This window comes from Aricia agestis, chromosome 12, assembly GCF_905147365.1.
Source record: "Aricia agestis chromosome 12, ilAriAges1.1, whole genome shotgun sequence".
Lineage (NCBI taxonomy): Eukaryota > Metazoa > Arthropoda > Insecta > Lepidoptera > Lycaenidae > Aricia > Aricia agestis.
The window spans coordinates 6,535,226-6,551,175 of record NC_056417.1 but is presented as its reverse complement, the minus strand read 5'-3'; the positions used below and the strand labels follow the sequence as shown (position 1 = coordinate 6,551,175).

At 32.9% G+C, this 15,950-nt stretch overlaps 2 protein-coding genes and 1 long non-coding RNA gene across 3 annotated transcripts; 1 reads left to right on the top strand and 2 right to left on the bottom strand.

Moving 5' to 3' along the window:
* Window positions 1-3,927: 3,927 nt before the first annotated feature.
* On the bottom strand, window positions 3,928-5,271 carry LOC121732396. Its single transcript, XR_006036366.1, has 3 exons — window positions 5,066-5,271; window positions 4,376-4,452; window positions 3,928-4,009 (listed from the first exon to the last, which is right to left on the bottom strand). It is a non-coding gene; the product is annotated as an uncharacterized LOC121732396 (long non-coding RNA).
* A 2,089-nt stretch (window positions 5,272-7,360) lies between these two features.
* Window positions 7,361-8,415, top strand: LOC121732377. Its single transcript, XM_042122241.1, has 3 exons — window positions 7,361-7,379; window positions 7,467-7,667; window positions 7,996-8,415. Coding segments are annotated over exons 1-3 (552 nt in total). The 5' UTR covers window positions 7,361-7,377; the 3' UTR covers window positions 8,345-8,415.
* A 5,752-nt stretch (window positions 8,416-14,167) lies between these two features.
* LOC121732687 lies at window positions 14,168-15,376 on the bottom strand. Its single transcript, XM_042122640.1, has one exon. The coding sequence runs from the start codon at window positions 15,374-15,376 to the stop codon at window positions 14,168-14,170; it is 1,209 nt and encodes a 402-aa protein (XP_041978574.1).
* Window positions 15,377-15,950: the final 574 nt, after the last annotated feature.

Sequence of the window (15,950 nt, the reverse complement as noted above, 5' to 3'; positions counted from 1 at the left end):
AAAAGGGGGGTCAGCGGGGTTAAAATGGTCGCTTTGGATTATCATGATATATTCATTTTTTTTATCGCTTTACGCATTTATGGATCATAATATGATTCATTTTTTTTATCGCAAAATGCAACTCTGTTTGCAATAGTTCATGTCTAGTAATTCGTACTGATTTGACACATTTTGTCAGTTTGACAGTTTTGACAATAATTCATTTGCTGAATAGATTGAGACTAATTGCTAAATGTCATTTTAGCCCCACTGTTGTATGTTTGACGTGTGTGTCTGTCCGTAGCATTGTAGTATCTAAACGGGTAGACCGATTTTGATTATATTGTGTCAAATTTGTCCAGTCTACAAAATGTGGCCCGAATACATGCATAAAGTATTCGGCACACAATTTTGTGTAAATATAGAAGTGACAAATAATATCAACGGCTTTATTTCGTAAATAGTGTTAGTTTTTTTTTTTAATATATTGGGAGCTGGAAACGAGTCCTTTGCTCCAAACAGTGTTAGTGTGTCGTTAGTATTGCCATATTTAAATGTGCGAAAAGGAACCAAATTCAAAAAGGTATGGAAGTTACGTTTCTTTAGTTTTTATTATTCGTAAATTATAACCATGATCATAAAATGACACAGACTAGAAATATCAAAGGTTAATTAGTATCTAAAGGTTAATTAAGCTAAACGCTTTTATTGTTCTCTCTCGAGCGTAAGACGAACTATGTACGGTGTAACAAGTGATAATTATACTAGTTTAGTGTATTTAATATATTATTGTATGAGGACCTTGTATTAAGTTCACAGTGAAAGTAGCAGCTGAAAGAGTAACTTTATTTAAATTTTTTTTGTCAAAATCATGACGTTGGGGTGCAATTGCCCATACAAATCACAAAAAAAGATTTTTCAGCGCAGCTACTTTCACAGTTAACTCTATATAAGGAACACATACGCACCCTAAAGTATTATCACTTAGTTTTATTACACCCTGTATTTCCATTTCATACATTTGACACATTTGCGTTTATATTTCGCATGAATTTGCCATTTATGGTAGTCCAAAGATTAGCATAAATATAAACAGATCGTGTTCAGTGTGTGGACGCAACAGACCGAAACGGGGATTAAATTCAATCGGGTTTTGTTTTTAAACCGATGCGTTTAAAAATATAGCGATTATGGATGATTCGTTCAAACTATATTTTAGAATACATCTTCGATTTTTCGTTTAATTTCCCGACTGTGAAGAAGTGCAAATTAAGGCTTAGGCCAAACCTACGCGATCAGTGCGACTGTGAAGCGGAGCGTCAAGTTGTCAAATGTGTGTTTTGTATACAAAAAACACATTTGACAACTAGACGTAACTTGACGCTCCGCCACTGACGCGTAGGTTTGTTCTAAGCTTAATACATTTCATGTCTTTTCTATCAGATAACCACAATTTCCACATAACACATAAGGAACTGTTATTGTTTACAATTTAGTATGTTAAATTACAATTAGCTATGTCCACACTATGCGTTTTCGTCTTCAATTTTCGTCATCTTCTTTCATTTAACTTTCGTTTTGGCCAACGAACGCAAGCCAACTTTCATTTTAATAACAAGGCGAAAGTTACGGTACGGTCAGAGGGCATGCGTCGCGGACATGCCTCACATTCGCTGTTGACTGCGCTATAACGCATGCCCTTGACGAACAGAAAAAGGCACAGTGTGGATAAAGCTATTGACCTACTCAATAATACGTGTGGTGAATCACTCTACACAAATATACGACAACTTGCTCTATATTTCATTCTTACAAGCAGCTTTTAAGAATTTCAGCAACGAACTTCATGACATAGCTGGGTACTTTTCTTCACGTGACGTGATAAATACTGCATGCATTCATCCATATCTCGACTTCATTGTCATCCTTATTAGTCTTAGAGTTAGGCATATTATATTATTCAGTATTATATTCGCCTTTGTTTATAATATTATGTGTAAATAATAAACACAGTGTTATTTAAATTCAGATGAGCATTTAATGGGATCAGGAATTTCAAGAAAAACTTTTTTTTATCAATTTAGGAGTTTTATCGGTGACCGACAATGCCACACACTTGCTTATGAACAAATCGATCACAACATAAGATACTTATGTTATTAGAATTATTAATGAAACACACTTGGCGGTTAACAACAGACTAATATTTATTCATAGACCAGTGACAGACAGACAATAAGAAGCACAGATTAAATATCTAATGCATTTTGTAGCAGAGCGTGGTGTTGCCAATATGATATTTTGTTTTTAATATACAATTAATTTTAACATGATATTATTGTACTTACAACGAAATCTATTTTTTTTTTTAATGAAATAAGGGGGCAAACGAGCAAACGGGTCAGCTGATGGAAAGCAACTTCCGTCGCCCATGGACACTCGCAGCATCAGAAGAGTTGCAGGTGCGTTGCCGGCTTTTTAAGAGGGAATAGGGTAATAGGGGAGGGTAGGGATTGGAAGGGAATTGGGGAGGGTAGGGAATGGAATAGGGTAGGGGATTGGGCCTCCGGTAAACTCACTCACTCGGCGAAACACAGCGCTAGCGCTATTTTTCTTTCTTTTCTGTGAGAACGTGGTATTTCTCCGGTCGAGCCGACCCATTCGTGCCGAAGCATGGCTCTCCCACGTATGTAATTTTATATGTATCTACTATACATATAAATATTTACACTATTTATATGTATAGTAGAATACGGGCTTCCCTTGAATAAGGTGAGGCTAGAAAATTATTACAGACTCCTATGTTTCCTAAAAGATCATCACCGAGGCTACTACGTCGGGATTCGCCCCGACCACACTCCATCAATATTAAATGTTACGATTGCTATCATGACATGATAGCATTATGACGAGATTACATTGTTATATTATTATTAGCTGTTCCGGCAAACGTTTCTTTGCCATATAAAGTATTTCGCCCGTATTATTTTATTGAAGTGACTAAAATAATAAGTGTCACCATGGCAACGTCCATCGCTATCCTAATCTAATTCTAAGATGGCCATAGAGCAAGGCGAAAGGTGTAAAAATCCTTTTTACTATCTTGTTTTCCCTTTATTGTATCCTATTAGGAATACAACAGGATAACAGTCTTTGCATTTTTCTATAAAATTGGATAAGTAAAATATTTAAGAAGCACATGGCAAAAAGCGACAAACTCCAATTCATTCTAAACGCGTTATGTAGGTACCATTAACCATGAGTAGGGAGTTATTGGGCATTCTGTCCCACCTCCGTTCGCTTGCGCGCTCGCTCACTTTGGTGAAGGTGGGACAGAATGCCCAATAACTCCTGTTCGTTTATGCATCAACTGATGGTAAATGAAATGACATGCTCACGACATGCACCTCTGTCCGCTCGCGCCCTCGCTCACTTTGGTGTGTCAGTGTGCCACTTTCGTTTATGCATAAACTGATGGTAAATGAAATGACATGCTCATGACATGCACCTCTGTCCGCTCGCGCCCTCGCTCACTTCGGTGTGTCAGTGTGCCACTTACGTTTATGCATCAACTGATGGTAAATGAATTGACATGCTCATGACATACACCTCTGTTCGCTCGCGCCCTCGCTCACTTTGGTGTGTCAGTGTGCCACTTACGTTTATGCATCAACTGATGGTAAATGAATTGACATGCTTATGACATACACCTCTGTTCGCTCACGCCCTCGCTAACTTCGGTGTGTCAGTGTGCCATTTACCGTGGGTAAGATCACGTACCGATCATACTCCTAACTCGTGATCGGTTACGGCCCATGATAAGATCACCTACTTTTTTACCAAAAAACATACCTCGGCTTAAATATACTAACACACTATGATGTTTAGTATGTTTAAGCTTACATTTCAGGGGATAGGAATTTAGGATCTTATCAATAAATAAACACCAGTTTTTTATGCATTTATACAAATAAACAAAATAATGTCTTCGTTTGTGTCATGTAGAATTCTTCGTCATTGATCATCCGATCTGAAAAAAGAAAACCGAATGTTATGTACATCCACACTTACATAAAATCACCATTTAGAGTCACGAGTACTTTAAAACTACGACGACGATTAAGGATGTTTGAGTAATGTTTCATCTAAAAATTATGGATTAATTATGTTTCTTTGACTTATTGGCATTCAAATAATCTCGAAAATTTTAACGTTATATTATGCAATAACAGTTTTACAGGAAATATATTATGAATTTTTATATTTAAATTTGTTATTATTAAAATAACTATCGGTTATTAATTATTATTCTGATTAAATAATTACCTCTAATATGGTATCTACTACATAAACCTCATTCAATAAACTAGATACATTTAGATTCAAATTTACTTACAATTAAATAATGCCTGGTCTAATCCTTTTTCTGCGTTCCGCTGTGATTTTTGATGAACTTCTCTAATTTTCAAGCATCTGAAAAAATGAAAAAAATAAATATATATTTTTTTTCCATCAAACAACACACGTAAAAGTATAATAGTGTTTTATGAATAAGGTAAGATATTTATATCATATTACATTATTCAATTAAATTTATAACTCATCCCTGCCATACCTACTCCATAGAATACCAGTGCAGCGGGCTTGCTTGCTGCGTATAGCTGAGCTGGGGCCAATTTTGACATCACATAATATATACAAATGTAGCTTAGGGCTTTTCTCTTTATTATTATTTTTTCTTCTGTTTTGTGTATGTTGTGTGTTGACAAAATAAATGTATTCTTATTCTTATTCTTACTCTGTAAAAAAGTTAATGCAATAAAATCATGAAGCTAATAATTAATATAGGAAAATACTATTCAATAAGAGTACCACATTAGATTTAAATATTTGATGGGTAACGAATAAATATATTGGTAATTATTTAATTTTAAAATGTATCAATGTTATTACATTCATACATTATTAATATTATTAATAATAATGAATCGATTTCAAAAACTAAAATATTATCAATTTAAATCAAAACTTAAATAATTGTGTAATGAATTAAATCTATAATGAATACAATAACTACTACACTTACTTTTAACTATTCCTTTATCTTCCCATACACTTTTGATGTACTGAGCTGAAACCACGATGATACCTCTGCGCACTGCGTTGCAAATGAATGAGCCATCAGCCAAGACGGGAAATCATAGGAACTGCAGAACGACTGAGTCGCTAGGGTTGTCAAACCTACTATATAATATTATAGTATCCTACTATTTTAAGGGATCAAATACTATATTTCTAAAAAATAGTAGGCGAAACTACTATATTTTGCGTAAAGCAGAACGCAGTCAAGCTAAAATGAATCTTATTCCAAAAACGTTGTATTGTATTGTGTGCGTGCCACGTGATTATTTTACTTTTTCTTTTTTGTCATCTACTATATTTTTTAAGTTGATAACTATATATGATAAATAAGTATTATATATGATAGAAAAAAGTTGGTAACTCTATTAGTCGCACGCAAATACATGCACATACGATGTTCCTGTGTTGAAACGTGAAGTTATCCATCCCAACATAGTGTTGCGATAATTCAAATTAATAGTTATACAAATAATCAGTAAGACATGAATAAATTCGATAAGATTTATCCAATAAAAATTAAACCATGCGTCAAATTCATAACTAAGTAAAATAAGGAATTATAAACATCGATAGACCGTGCTTGTAAATAATTTTTGAAACAAATAATTGTCACATTGATGTCGTTACGCATATTATATATGCGTAAATGAATTTAAAGGATGATAATTTTCATAATTTGATTGGAGGTAAAATAATCGTGTTTATTACCCACAATATTCATTTATAATTTATTGGATTTATAGGGTAAAAACTGATCGCCTCTTAAATTATCTCTTTAATCGAGTTCTCGCTTCTAGTTCACATCCCTGATCTGGAAAAAAGTGCAAGCTGTCAAACAAGAATATAATATTACACATACATACTGTAAAACCAACACTCGTTTTACGGTAGGGGAGCCGAAGAGAGGATTTCTGCAGTTGCTCGAGCGCGTCAGCTTATTTAATTAAGCTAATTATATTAAGCTTGTGTATGCTTCCCACATGTCTCTAGTTAACGTGGTATAGAAATCAGCTTATCTGAGTGGGGCGTTAAAAAAAATATTTTTAAGTATCAAATTGTCAGATTAAAATAGAGAACGTTGTGTAGACTCCAAATAAGCTTTTATTTAAAGCACTTAAAGTAAAGGGAAAGATATAAAGATTTGAAATTTTCAAAAATTAAAGTCCATATTTAAAAAACAAAGCCTTCTTGATTTATTTTTTTAATCCTGCTTGACGATTACATGTTTGTTTCCTTAAATTGAATAATAAATTCCCTTTTAAGACAATTTTTATATATAATTACTTTTTTAACTTCTAAATAGCTGCATTTTGTCATTGCCCCACTGTCATAATATATGCTCTTAATATTTTTTTCTCCTCATTACTTAATCTACGAAATCTACTAGGTCCCCATGACACTCGAGTAACTACAAAATTAGCTTGCTCGCCTCCCTACTATGGACAGCGGCAGAGATACAATTACAAAGCATTTCAATGAAACGCCGCAGCGAGCGCGCCACGTAGATTCGTCTTTATTCAATTTTATTCCATATTCAGCTACATTGATCAATAATAAGGTCGAAAGTTGTACTTAAGGCATCATTAGTTTAAATAACGTTTATGAAGCGTTTATATTTCATAATTACCATATTATCACAATTCACATACACACATTAAATATTCGGATTTACTTGCTTGTTTAAACAAAATAATTTATTTAATTTAATCTCTTCTTGGGAATTAGGTATTGGTTCAAGATTAAATTCGCTATAAAAGTATGCAACATTTAACATGCTTAAAAAATGCACAGATGTATAAAGATACTTACCTAGATTTTGAAAATTTGGATGCATGATCAGTCAAATCAAATCAAACCATTTATTTCAGAAAATTTACATTCCATATAACGTTAGTAAACAACTAAGAATTGCTTATAATATATAATTAATATTAGTATATTTCCTAAAAATGTAGAATAAACTATATTATGTAGAATAAATAACAATAAATAAAAAACTTTACTAAACATTAATTAAACGAAAAACGGATTAATTATTATTAAGTAATTGTTATTTAAAATCAAGCAAAATTATAAAACATTAAAACGGACAAACATACGCACATACGTATCAACTCGCGCTTGATAACTTTTACACATTTTTGATGACAAAGACCTTTTTCCAACATAAAAGTCGATGCACGTTGGAACAAGTCACAATTTTTCAAGTGGCTTCGCACCAGTCTTCAATTTCAACGAGAAATAAAAGAATATAAAATGTCAGTGAGTATAGAATTAATATTATTATTCTTTTTTGTGATTAATTCATCAAGATGGGAAAATAATTTATATTTCTTCTTTAATAGGTCCGATTCAGAGTTTGAGGCCCCATCTGTGGTGTCGGTAGCACCGAAAAAGAAGTCAAAGGCGTCAAGCAGCAAACGCAAGGCCGGCCCCGAAAAGCAACGCGACTCATCGCCTCCGCTGGAGTTGACCCGCACCTCATCAGACAAAAGTGCTCAACGAAAGCGAAAATACTCCTCGCCGCACGAAGTTATCACTACACGGTAAGTTCGATTATTATCTACTTTACGTTTGCTGAAATTCTATTTCTGATTCTGCTGGTTTTTAATTACTTACAAAGTGTCTGTAATAGTCAACTGTCAACACAGTCCCAACCACCATAATTCAGTTTGCATACAATGATTTCCTACTTTTTATTATTTATCAAAACTTAGTTCAGTATCCTGTTGAAGTCTGATAAAACTAGGCACCTAATTGTTTACAGTCAAAAGTGAATGTGCAATACACTTATTCCTATTTTGTTTGTTTTTTTACTAATATTTTTTCTCGATTATTGTATTTTAATGATATGTTAATTTTGTATTTTTACAGAACAAGGAGACCGGACTTATTCAATATCTTGCGGGCTGAGGAAGCTAGTTGCAGTGAACCCAAATCTCGTGGCGGGGAAATAATATCAAGCTTCTCCAGCCGAGTTTCTACGGGAACGTCTCGTCGGACTGCGAAGACCGGTGGCGAATATTTTGTGGACCTCAAGATCTACAAAAAATCGGACTACGTGTCTCACGCTGCTAATGTGCGATACAAGACGGCGCTGGTAAGTGTGAAGCTCCAGTGCGACGAGTCATCATCGTCTTGGGAGGCACTGCAAGGCTTCTTAGGACAAGCTTTTACCGAGTTTGAGGAGTCGGAGCCCGTCCATTACAGTGACAAAAAATAAAATTTACTAAGTAGGTTTACAGTTAATCAATTTATAGTAGATATTAATTTTCTTTTTATTATACTAGAATAGATTTATAACCTTTTTATTTTTTTTACATTAATATCTGTTACTGTATTATATTGTTTTGATAGCATTGCCTTTTTTAATATAATAAAATGCCTTTCTGTACGACGTGTAACGTATCTGTACATAGTAAATCATGGGTAGGTCATTTGCGAAGTAATTCACATAGAAAAAGTAGTCAGACAATAGAATACAGTGATGGTGTAGAAATCGTCAGCTCTGCATTTCGTAATCGTATTGTAACTTATAAGATATTTCCTCTTGATCAACTTCAGTTAGCTTCAGTAGATATATTTTTTTTCGAAATTCGTAACAAGTTAAAATCTCTTTTAGATGAAAACCTTATTAAACATTCATGTGTTAAGGTTAATTTCGAACTATTTGGGACGTTTTTGAAGTTCAACAATAATTCACAAGAAATAAAATCTTTTGGAACCAAGAATAAAATATTACATGGTAATTATGATTTTGAAAAAATATATTTGGAAACAGTTAGTTATTTAAAAACTAGTATAGAGGAATTTGAGGATCGTGACAGTGGGTGGACATTTTTAAATAATTTATACATTGAGATTAATATCAATAAATATCAACCACTTAGCGGTTCGAGTTTTATCAGTTTACCCAAATCAATTCAGGCTAAAAAGGCGTGTTTAAATATTATGAATAAAGATCAGCATTGCTTTCTATGGAGTGTGACAGCAGCCTTATATCCAGCTAAAAATCACCCTGAAAGAATTTCATCATATCCTAATTTTCGTGAATTATTTAATATAAATGGAATGTTTTTTCCTGTAACTTTCCATGACATTAAAATTTTTGAAAAAAATAATCCTAATATTAAGTTCATAATTTATGGTTTAAAAAAAAGTAAAACTATTGTTGGGCCGTTGTATAAATCAGACATTAATAAAACATGCAACGAGAAAATTATACATTTGTTGTATCTCGAAAATAATAACACTTCTCATTATTGTTTGATCAAAGAACCTTCTAGACTGTTTAGAAGCCAAGTTACATCTCATCACAGCAAATTGTACTTCTGTGATTTGTGCTTGATATTTTTCAGTACTTCTAAAGAAGTTGAAAACCATTTATGTGGAGGCGTTGTAACTGTCCTCCCAAATAAGGGCTCAGTAATTAAATTTAAAAACTATGCTCGAAAACAAAACATGCCTTTTTGTATTTACGCAGATTTTGAGTCGATGCTACAAACCAATACTGAAGCTAACTGTTCTTCTAGCAAAAATACGACTACATTGCACCAACATTTACCTATAGCTTTTGGTTATTATATTGTTTGTCGTGATGACCCTAGTTACAATCGGTACGTATCATATCGAGGACCTGGTTGTGATAAGCAGTTTGTAGATTCGATTCTTAAAGACGTACAAAAAATATTTGATATACTTAGTACACCAGTCCCTATGATATTTTCTACGGCGGATAAGTCTGATTTTGATAATGCCACACGTTGTCATATTTGTGAAAATTTTATTTTTTCGGACAAAGTCCGTGACCATTGCCACGTTACTGGTCGTTACCGCGGAGCTGCGCATCCGTTTTGTAATTTACAGTATAAACGCCCTTCATTCGTCCCCATTTTTTTTCATAACTTAGCTGGTTATGATTGTCATCTTTTTATAAAAGCGTTAGGTGAGGTTCCTGGTAATATTAAAATAATACCTAAAACAAAAGAAAACTACATCTCATTTACCAAATTTGTACCAGTTACGAATAATCAGTTTTTTCAACTTCGATTCGTTGATTCATTTAAGTTTTTGGGAACAAGCTTAAGTAAATTGTCAGAGACATTAAAACCGGAAATGTTTAAAAACTTACAAAATCATTTCCCCGATGAAGATGAATTTCAGTTACTCACTCGTAAAGGCATTTATCCATACGAATATATGAACTCGTGGAAGCGGTAAGACGAAAAAAGTCTACCCCCAAAAGAATGCTTTTATAGTTCCCTAACTGATCATGATATTTCTGATGAGGATTACCAGCACGCGTGCTTAATTTGGTCAACATTTCAAATCAAAGATTTAGGTAGTTATACGGATTTATATCTAAAAACTGATGTGCTTTTACTGGCAGATATCTTTGAAAATTTTAGACAGACTTGCAAGCAACACTATCAATTAGACCCAGCTTTTTACTTAACAGCACCCAGTTTATCTTTTGATGCGATGTTATTAAAAACAGGAACACAATTGGAACTTATCGATGACTTGTCGATGGTGCGCATGTTACAGAGTGGTATCGGGGGAGGAGTATGTCTGTGCTCTCATAGACATGCAAAAGCAAATAATCCTTACTTAGAAAATTACAAACCATCAGAATCTCCTTCCTACGTCACTTATATTGATTGTAATAATTTATATGGATATAGTATGTGTCAATATTTACCATTATCAGATTTCAGATTTCTCAATGAACAAGAAATCAACAAATTAAATGTAACCGAAATACCGATTGATGCAGAGTGTGGTTATATTCTAGAAGTGGATTTACAATATCCTAAACATTTACATAACTTACATAATGATTTACCATTTTGTTCTGAAAAATGCATTCCACCCGGGGGGAAAACTTTCAAACTAGTTCCAAATTTATATGATAAATTTAAGTATGTTATACATTACATTCACTTGCAAACATGTTTAAAACATGGTTTAATATTAAAGAAAATTCATCGAGTGATTAGTTTTCGACAAAGCCCGTATTTGAAACAATACATTGATTTGAATACTGCTCTGAGACAAAAAAGTTCCTCAACATTTGAACAAGACTTTTTCAAACTCTTGAATAACAGTGTGTTTGGAAAAACTTTAGAAAATAATGAGAAGAGGGTCAATGTGCATTTAGTTAATCAGTGGGTTGATAATAATAATGTGACTAAGAAAAGGCAATGTGCACAAAAGCTTATCGCTCGTCCAAATTTCCATAGCGTGACAATTTTTAGTGAAAATCTAGTTGCGGTACAATTAAACTCTGATCAAATAATTTTGGATAAACCAATATACATTGGTTTTACCGTACTAGAATTGTCAAAAAGTCATATGTATAACTTTCATTACTCTGTTATTAAACCTTTTTATAAAAATAATGTACAGATGTGTTATACGGACACTGATAGTTTTGTATATCATATACGGACCCATGATTTTTATGATGACATAAAAAAACATTTTTTGCCTTACTTTGATACTAGTAATTTTTGTAATACTAATCAATATGATTTACCCATTCAAAATAAAAAAGTTCCTGGTTTGTTCAAGGATTAAATGGCGGGTAAAATCATAAGTGAATTTGTAGGCCTTCGTTCAAAGTTATATTGTATTAAAACCATAAATAGCACAATCAAAAAAGCGAAAGGAATTAAGAAAAATATTGTCAGCAATTTCAATGTTACTGATTACCAAAAAACTCTGTACGAAGGCAACATTGTTCATAAAACAAATGTTTTATTTAAGTCAATAAAACACGAGTTGTACACATGTGCTGTGAAGAAAGTTGCTCTGTCTGGTGATGATGACAAGAGAGTCATATCTAAAGATAAAATTTCAACTAAATCATGGGGACATACTAGTATATTTAACTTTTAACTAGATTTAATAAGCTGTACCTAATTAAGAAATTCTTTGTATTATTTACTTTCTTAGCATAACCTGTGTATTTAGTATGTATATTATGTAGATTTAGAAATAAAATATCATTTACTAAATAAATTTGTTTTATTTATTATTTCTCAACTACATAGATTTTGCAAGCAAACCTGCAGGCTGATGCTAAATTCAAGTAACGTAAAGTTTTATCAAGTTGAAACATGCTTTACTTGAGTAATCTGAATCCACACGTGCCGCGCGCGCGCATGCCAATAGCCCTAGCATGGCCGCCAGTACAAATACGAAAGTATAGACAAACTGTGGACTTGAGGTGTCATTCCGATCTTTTTTCGTTCCGAAAAATTCAATTAAAATGCCACTTTATGACAGACTATAGTCCTAAAAATTCAAATAATATCCTACTTTATGACATAGGCTATAATCTGTCATAAAGTGGCATTATAATTGAATTTTTGTCGGTCGCAATTAGTCGCGTTAAAGATCGGAATGGCACCTCAAGTCCACAGTTTGTCTATACTTTCGCGTTTCTACTGGTGGCCATGCTAGGGCTACAGGTAGTACAACCTACGCTACGTATATATGAGCGCGCGGTACTGTTTGTAACATGAGTCCTCATTCATAATAATGCCACCTACATGATGCAATCACTATAATAATGTGAAGACTTTGTTTTAGTATTCATTCTTGCGTCGATAAGCACTGTAATTAGTTACTCACGTCTACATAATTTACAAAACAAAACTTAACTTATATTATAGTTACTCACGTGTACATAATTTACGTATTTTTTGGTAATAGAGTCTTGGACCTGACTACACAACGGTAAGTTGATTTATTATTGATTTAAGTCATTAAAATACATTTAAAAAATAATCGTTAATTCCAAAGATTGCTGATTTGGTGTTAAATATTTTCTTTTTTTACAGATAATGGAACGCGTAGAAGATTTGACTGCTACATCCGAAGACAATGTCTACCGACATGAATATGGGATACTTTCCAGTATGCTCAAGATCCTTTGGAAGGATTTACTGAAGAGTTTTTAAAAATGAAAGCTCAGCAAAAGCCGAACGCTAAGATTCGGGAACGTCGTCCAGCAAAATTAAGAAAAAAATGTGTTTCTAAAAGTGCACTAAGTAAACTACATAATATCCCAGTTCATTCGTTTGTGGTAAACAGCGTTCCCAAAAAAGGTTTCCGTCTGATAAAGATCTCAGTGTTTGATTTAGATGGATCCCAGCAACATTGTGACAGTATAGACGATGATAATTTTTTGTTATCCGCACAATATGTTGTGAATGAAAACGGTGATGAAATAATGGACCAAACCGAGAAGTTAGTCAGTAATATATCAAAAAAAATATGTAATTACAGTTATACGAGTTGGTTTTAGTTTACTTTGGTATTAAGTATTTGTTTTAGCTGTAGGGTCGCAATAGACTTTAGAATGAATAAGTCGATAAAATTGCAAGATATATAATTTGTATGAAAATAATATAAGTTAGGGTTTGTTTTGTAAATTAATGTGTACGTAATTATTGCTTAAATAAATTGTATGTGTGATGTGAATATATTTGTTTTATTTCTATTTCATTCAACTTTAATTATTTAAATAAAAAGCAATAAATATAAGTTATTTTTTATTGAAAGTGTACATTATTTTCTAAACACCATTTTTTTAAACATAATACATTTTTCAATGCACAATACTTCTTATGAATAAAACAGTTATACGATTCTTCCTTACAATACAGATCGTACAGAATGTTAAATCTTGGAATGTCTTTGTAACTTATATCTACAATATTATTATGATCACACAGTTCTTTCACCCATTTCACTTTCTCTTCACCTTTTACGATAATGTTTCGGTCTTTTAAGTAAGGTTTAATAATTCTTCTGAATTCTCTGTAATCGATATAGCCTTCGCTCCATCGAAACCCTCTATTTCTTTCTAACCACCGAACATTCTTTTTTTCATCATCGGTTAGCGCTGAGAATGGGTATGGTGGTTTAACATAAAATGTATGTGTATGCTGTCGAGTGGCTATACATAATTCTTTTACTAAAAAGTCGTTATTATTATTTTTAAATCCTTGTAAGTCAACGATTATTGTATTACTATTCATGATATTTTCTTAACGATATTACTCAAAGGCTTATACTCAAATATGCAGTCGTTTAAAATCAGACAATATGCAGCTGTCTGATCAGGTATTTCTTGGTCTGTTTCGATTTCTACTCTCACGTCGATTGAGCCTTTTAACGTTTCGTGCTGTCGCGAACAGTCGATAACGAATAAGGGAGCAACGTCTCTGAATTCTTTCAAACTCATCAACGGCTCTGACCGACGTCCGTGATACGACTGTTGAAATCTGGCATACTGTTCGTATAATAAAGTAAATTTGTCTTCTGTAAAACTGACGTTTAATCCCTCATATGGATAGTATGACGAATTTAAAAACACTCTCACATCACGTACGTGACAGTGATCAAACTCCGCCATCGACAATTCACTGTTGTTTTTGCGGTTGGTTTGTAAAGCTAATACAACAAATCGCGGTTTTTCTATTTGAGATGAAGTTTTAATGGACCAAGTATGTTTACGAGTTTTGGGTAATAATGGATACTCGTATAAATCCCAGTTACGATATGCTAATGGAATAGCTCGATCTTTTTCTAATTGTTTTAGTAAATTTATTCTTTCGCGATCAGATACTTTAATATAAGGTACTCTCCAGATAATTTTACTTATAACAATATCTTCCAAAACTTCTCCTGTTTTCAACTTGATTGCATTAAGGTTAGTGTTACATCTAAGCAACACTAACTCATGTTTGCAGTTAATGATAATTTTTTCATAATCTTCCGCAAATCCTAAAATCTTGTTTAGAGGAATGGATACAGAAAATTCTCCACCACTTGTATTATTTATACCTTCTGGCGACCACCCCCAAACTCGAGCATATTTTGATTCGTTTTCATTTAAGGACAGATAAGACTTTATGGTCGTAGTTACACCTGCGTTTTTTATTTTATCTATTTCTACTCCATTTAATTCATATCTTATGTCTTGAAATAGAAATAACGCTGGATTATTAACGAAATGTACATTTGAAACCTTTTCTTTAGTTGTCCTGTTGTAGACAATTACTTTGCCTTCGATATACAAACTGCTGAGCGAAGGCAGCACATATAGGTCTTGTTGATTGATGGGGATTCGTATTTCATCATTCTTGTTGAAACTTGTTACATACGGTCTGTACGAATGATACTCAAAACTTTCGATGCTGTTGTCGTATGAGGTTTGTTGAGATATGTTTAAAATATTCATTTTATTAAACCAATTAGCTTGAGGTATTCTTTATTGCTTTTGGTAAGCTTCTTTTTTAACTGCTGTCGTGTGTCTTTGTGAGAAGATCTTTTAGGACTGACTTGGACATTTGATATGGCAGGGGTTTTATGAAAATTTATCATTTTTTTCTAAAATGTAAATACAATTGTACCTCTTCACCTCGTAAATTTATTTCTTTGTTATCAGCGTCTAACAGTCGTATATTGATGGAACTAATAGAAGTTTGATTGACTGGAAAATAAATTAAATTTTTTGGTATTTCTATTATTCGATAACCAGGAGGTACATTAGGTACAAATTCGTAAATAATATGGCTTGCTTTTCCGTTCACAAATGAACCACTAACTACATCACATTCAATCCTCAAGATAGTTGTTGATAGAATGCTGACAGGATACTGTGAATCAGTGCTTATATTAGCTTTTATTGTTTCCATTCCAAAGCCTAGTATGTTGCCAATTGAATCAGCTTTATTAAAATGAACGTCTTTAGAACAAAATATATTTGTTTTCAATGTGTTATTATTGCATCTTAGTTTAAGCAGTGTATTTTT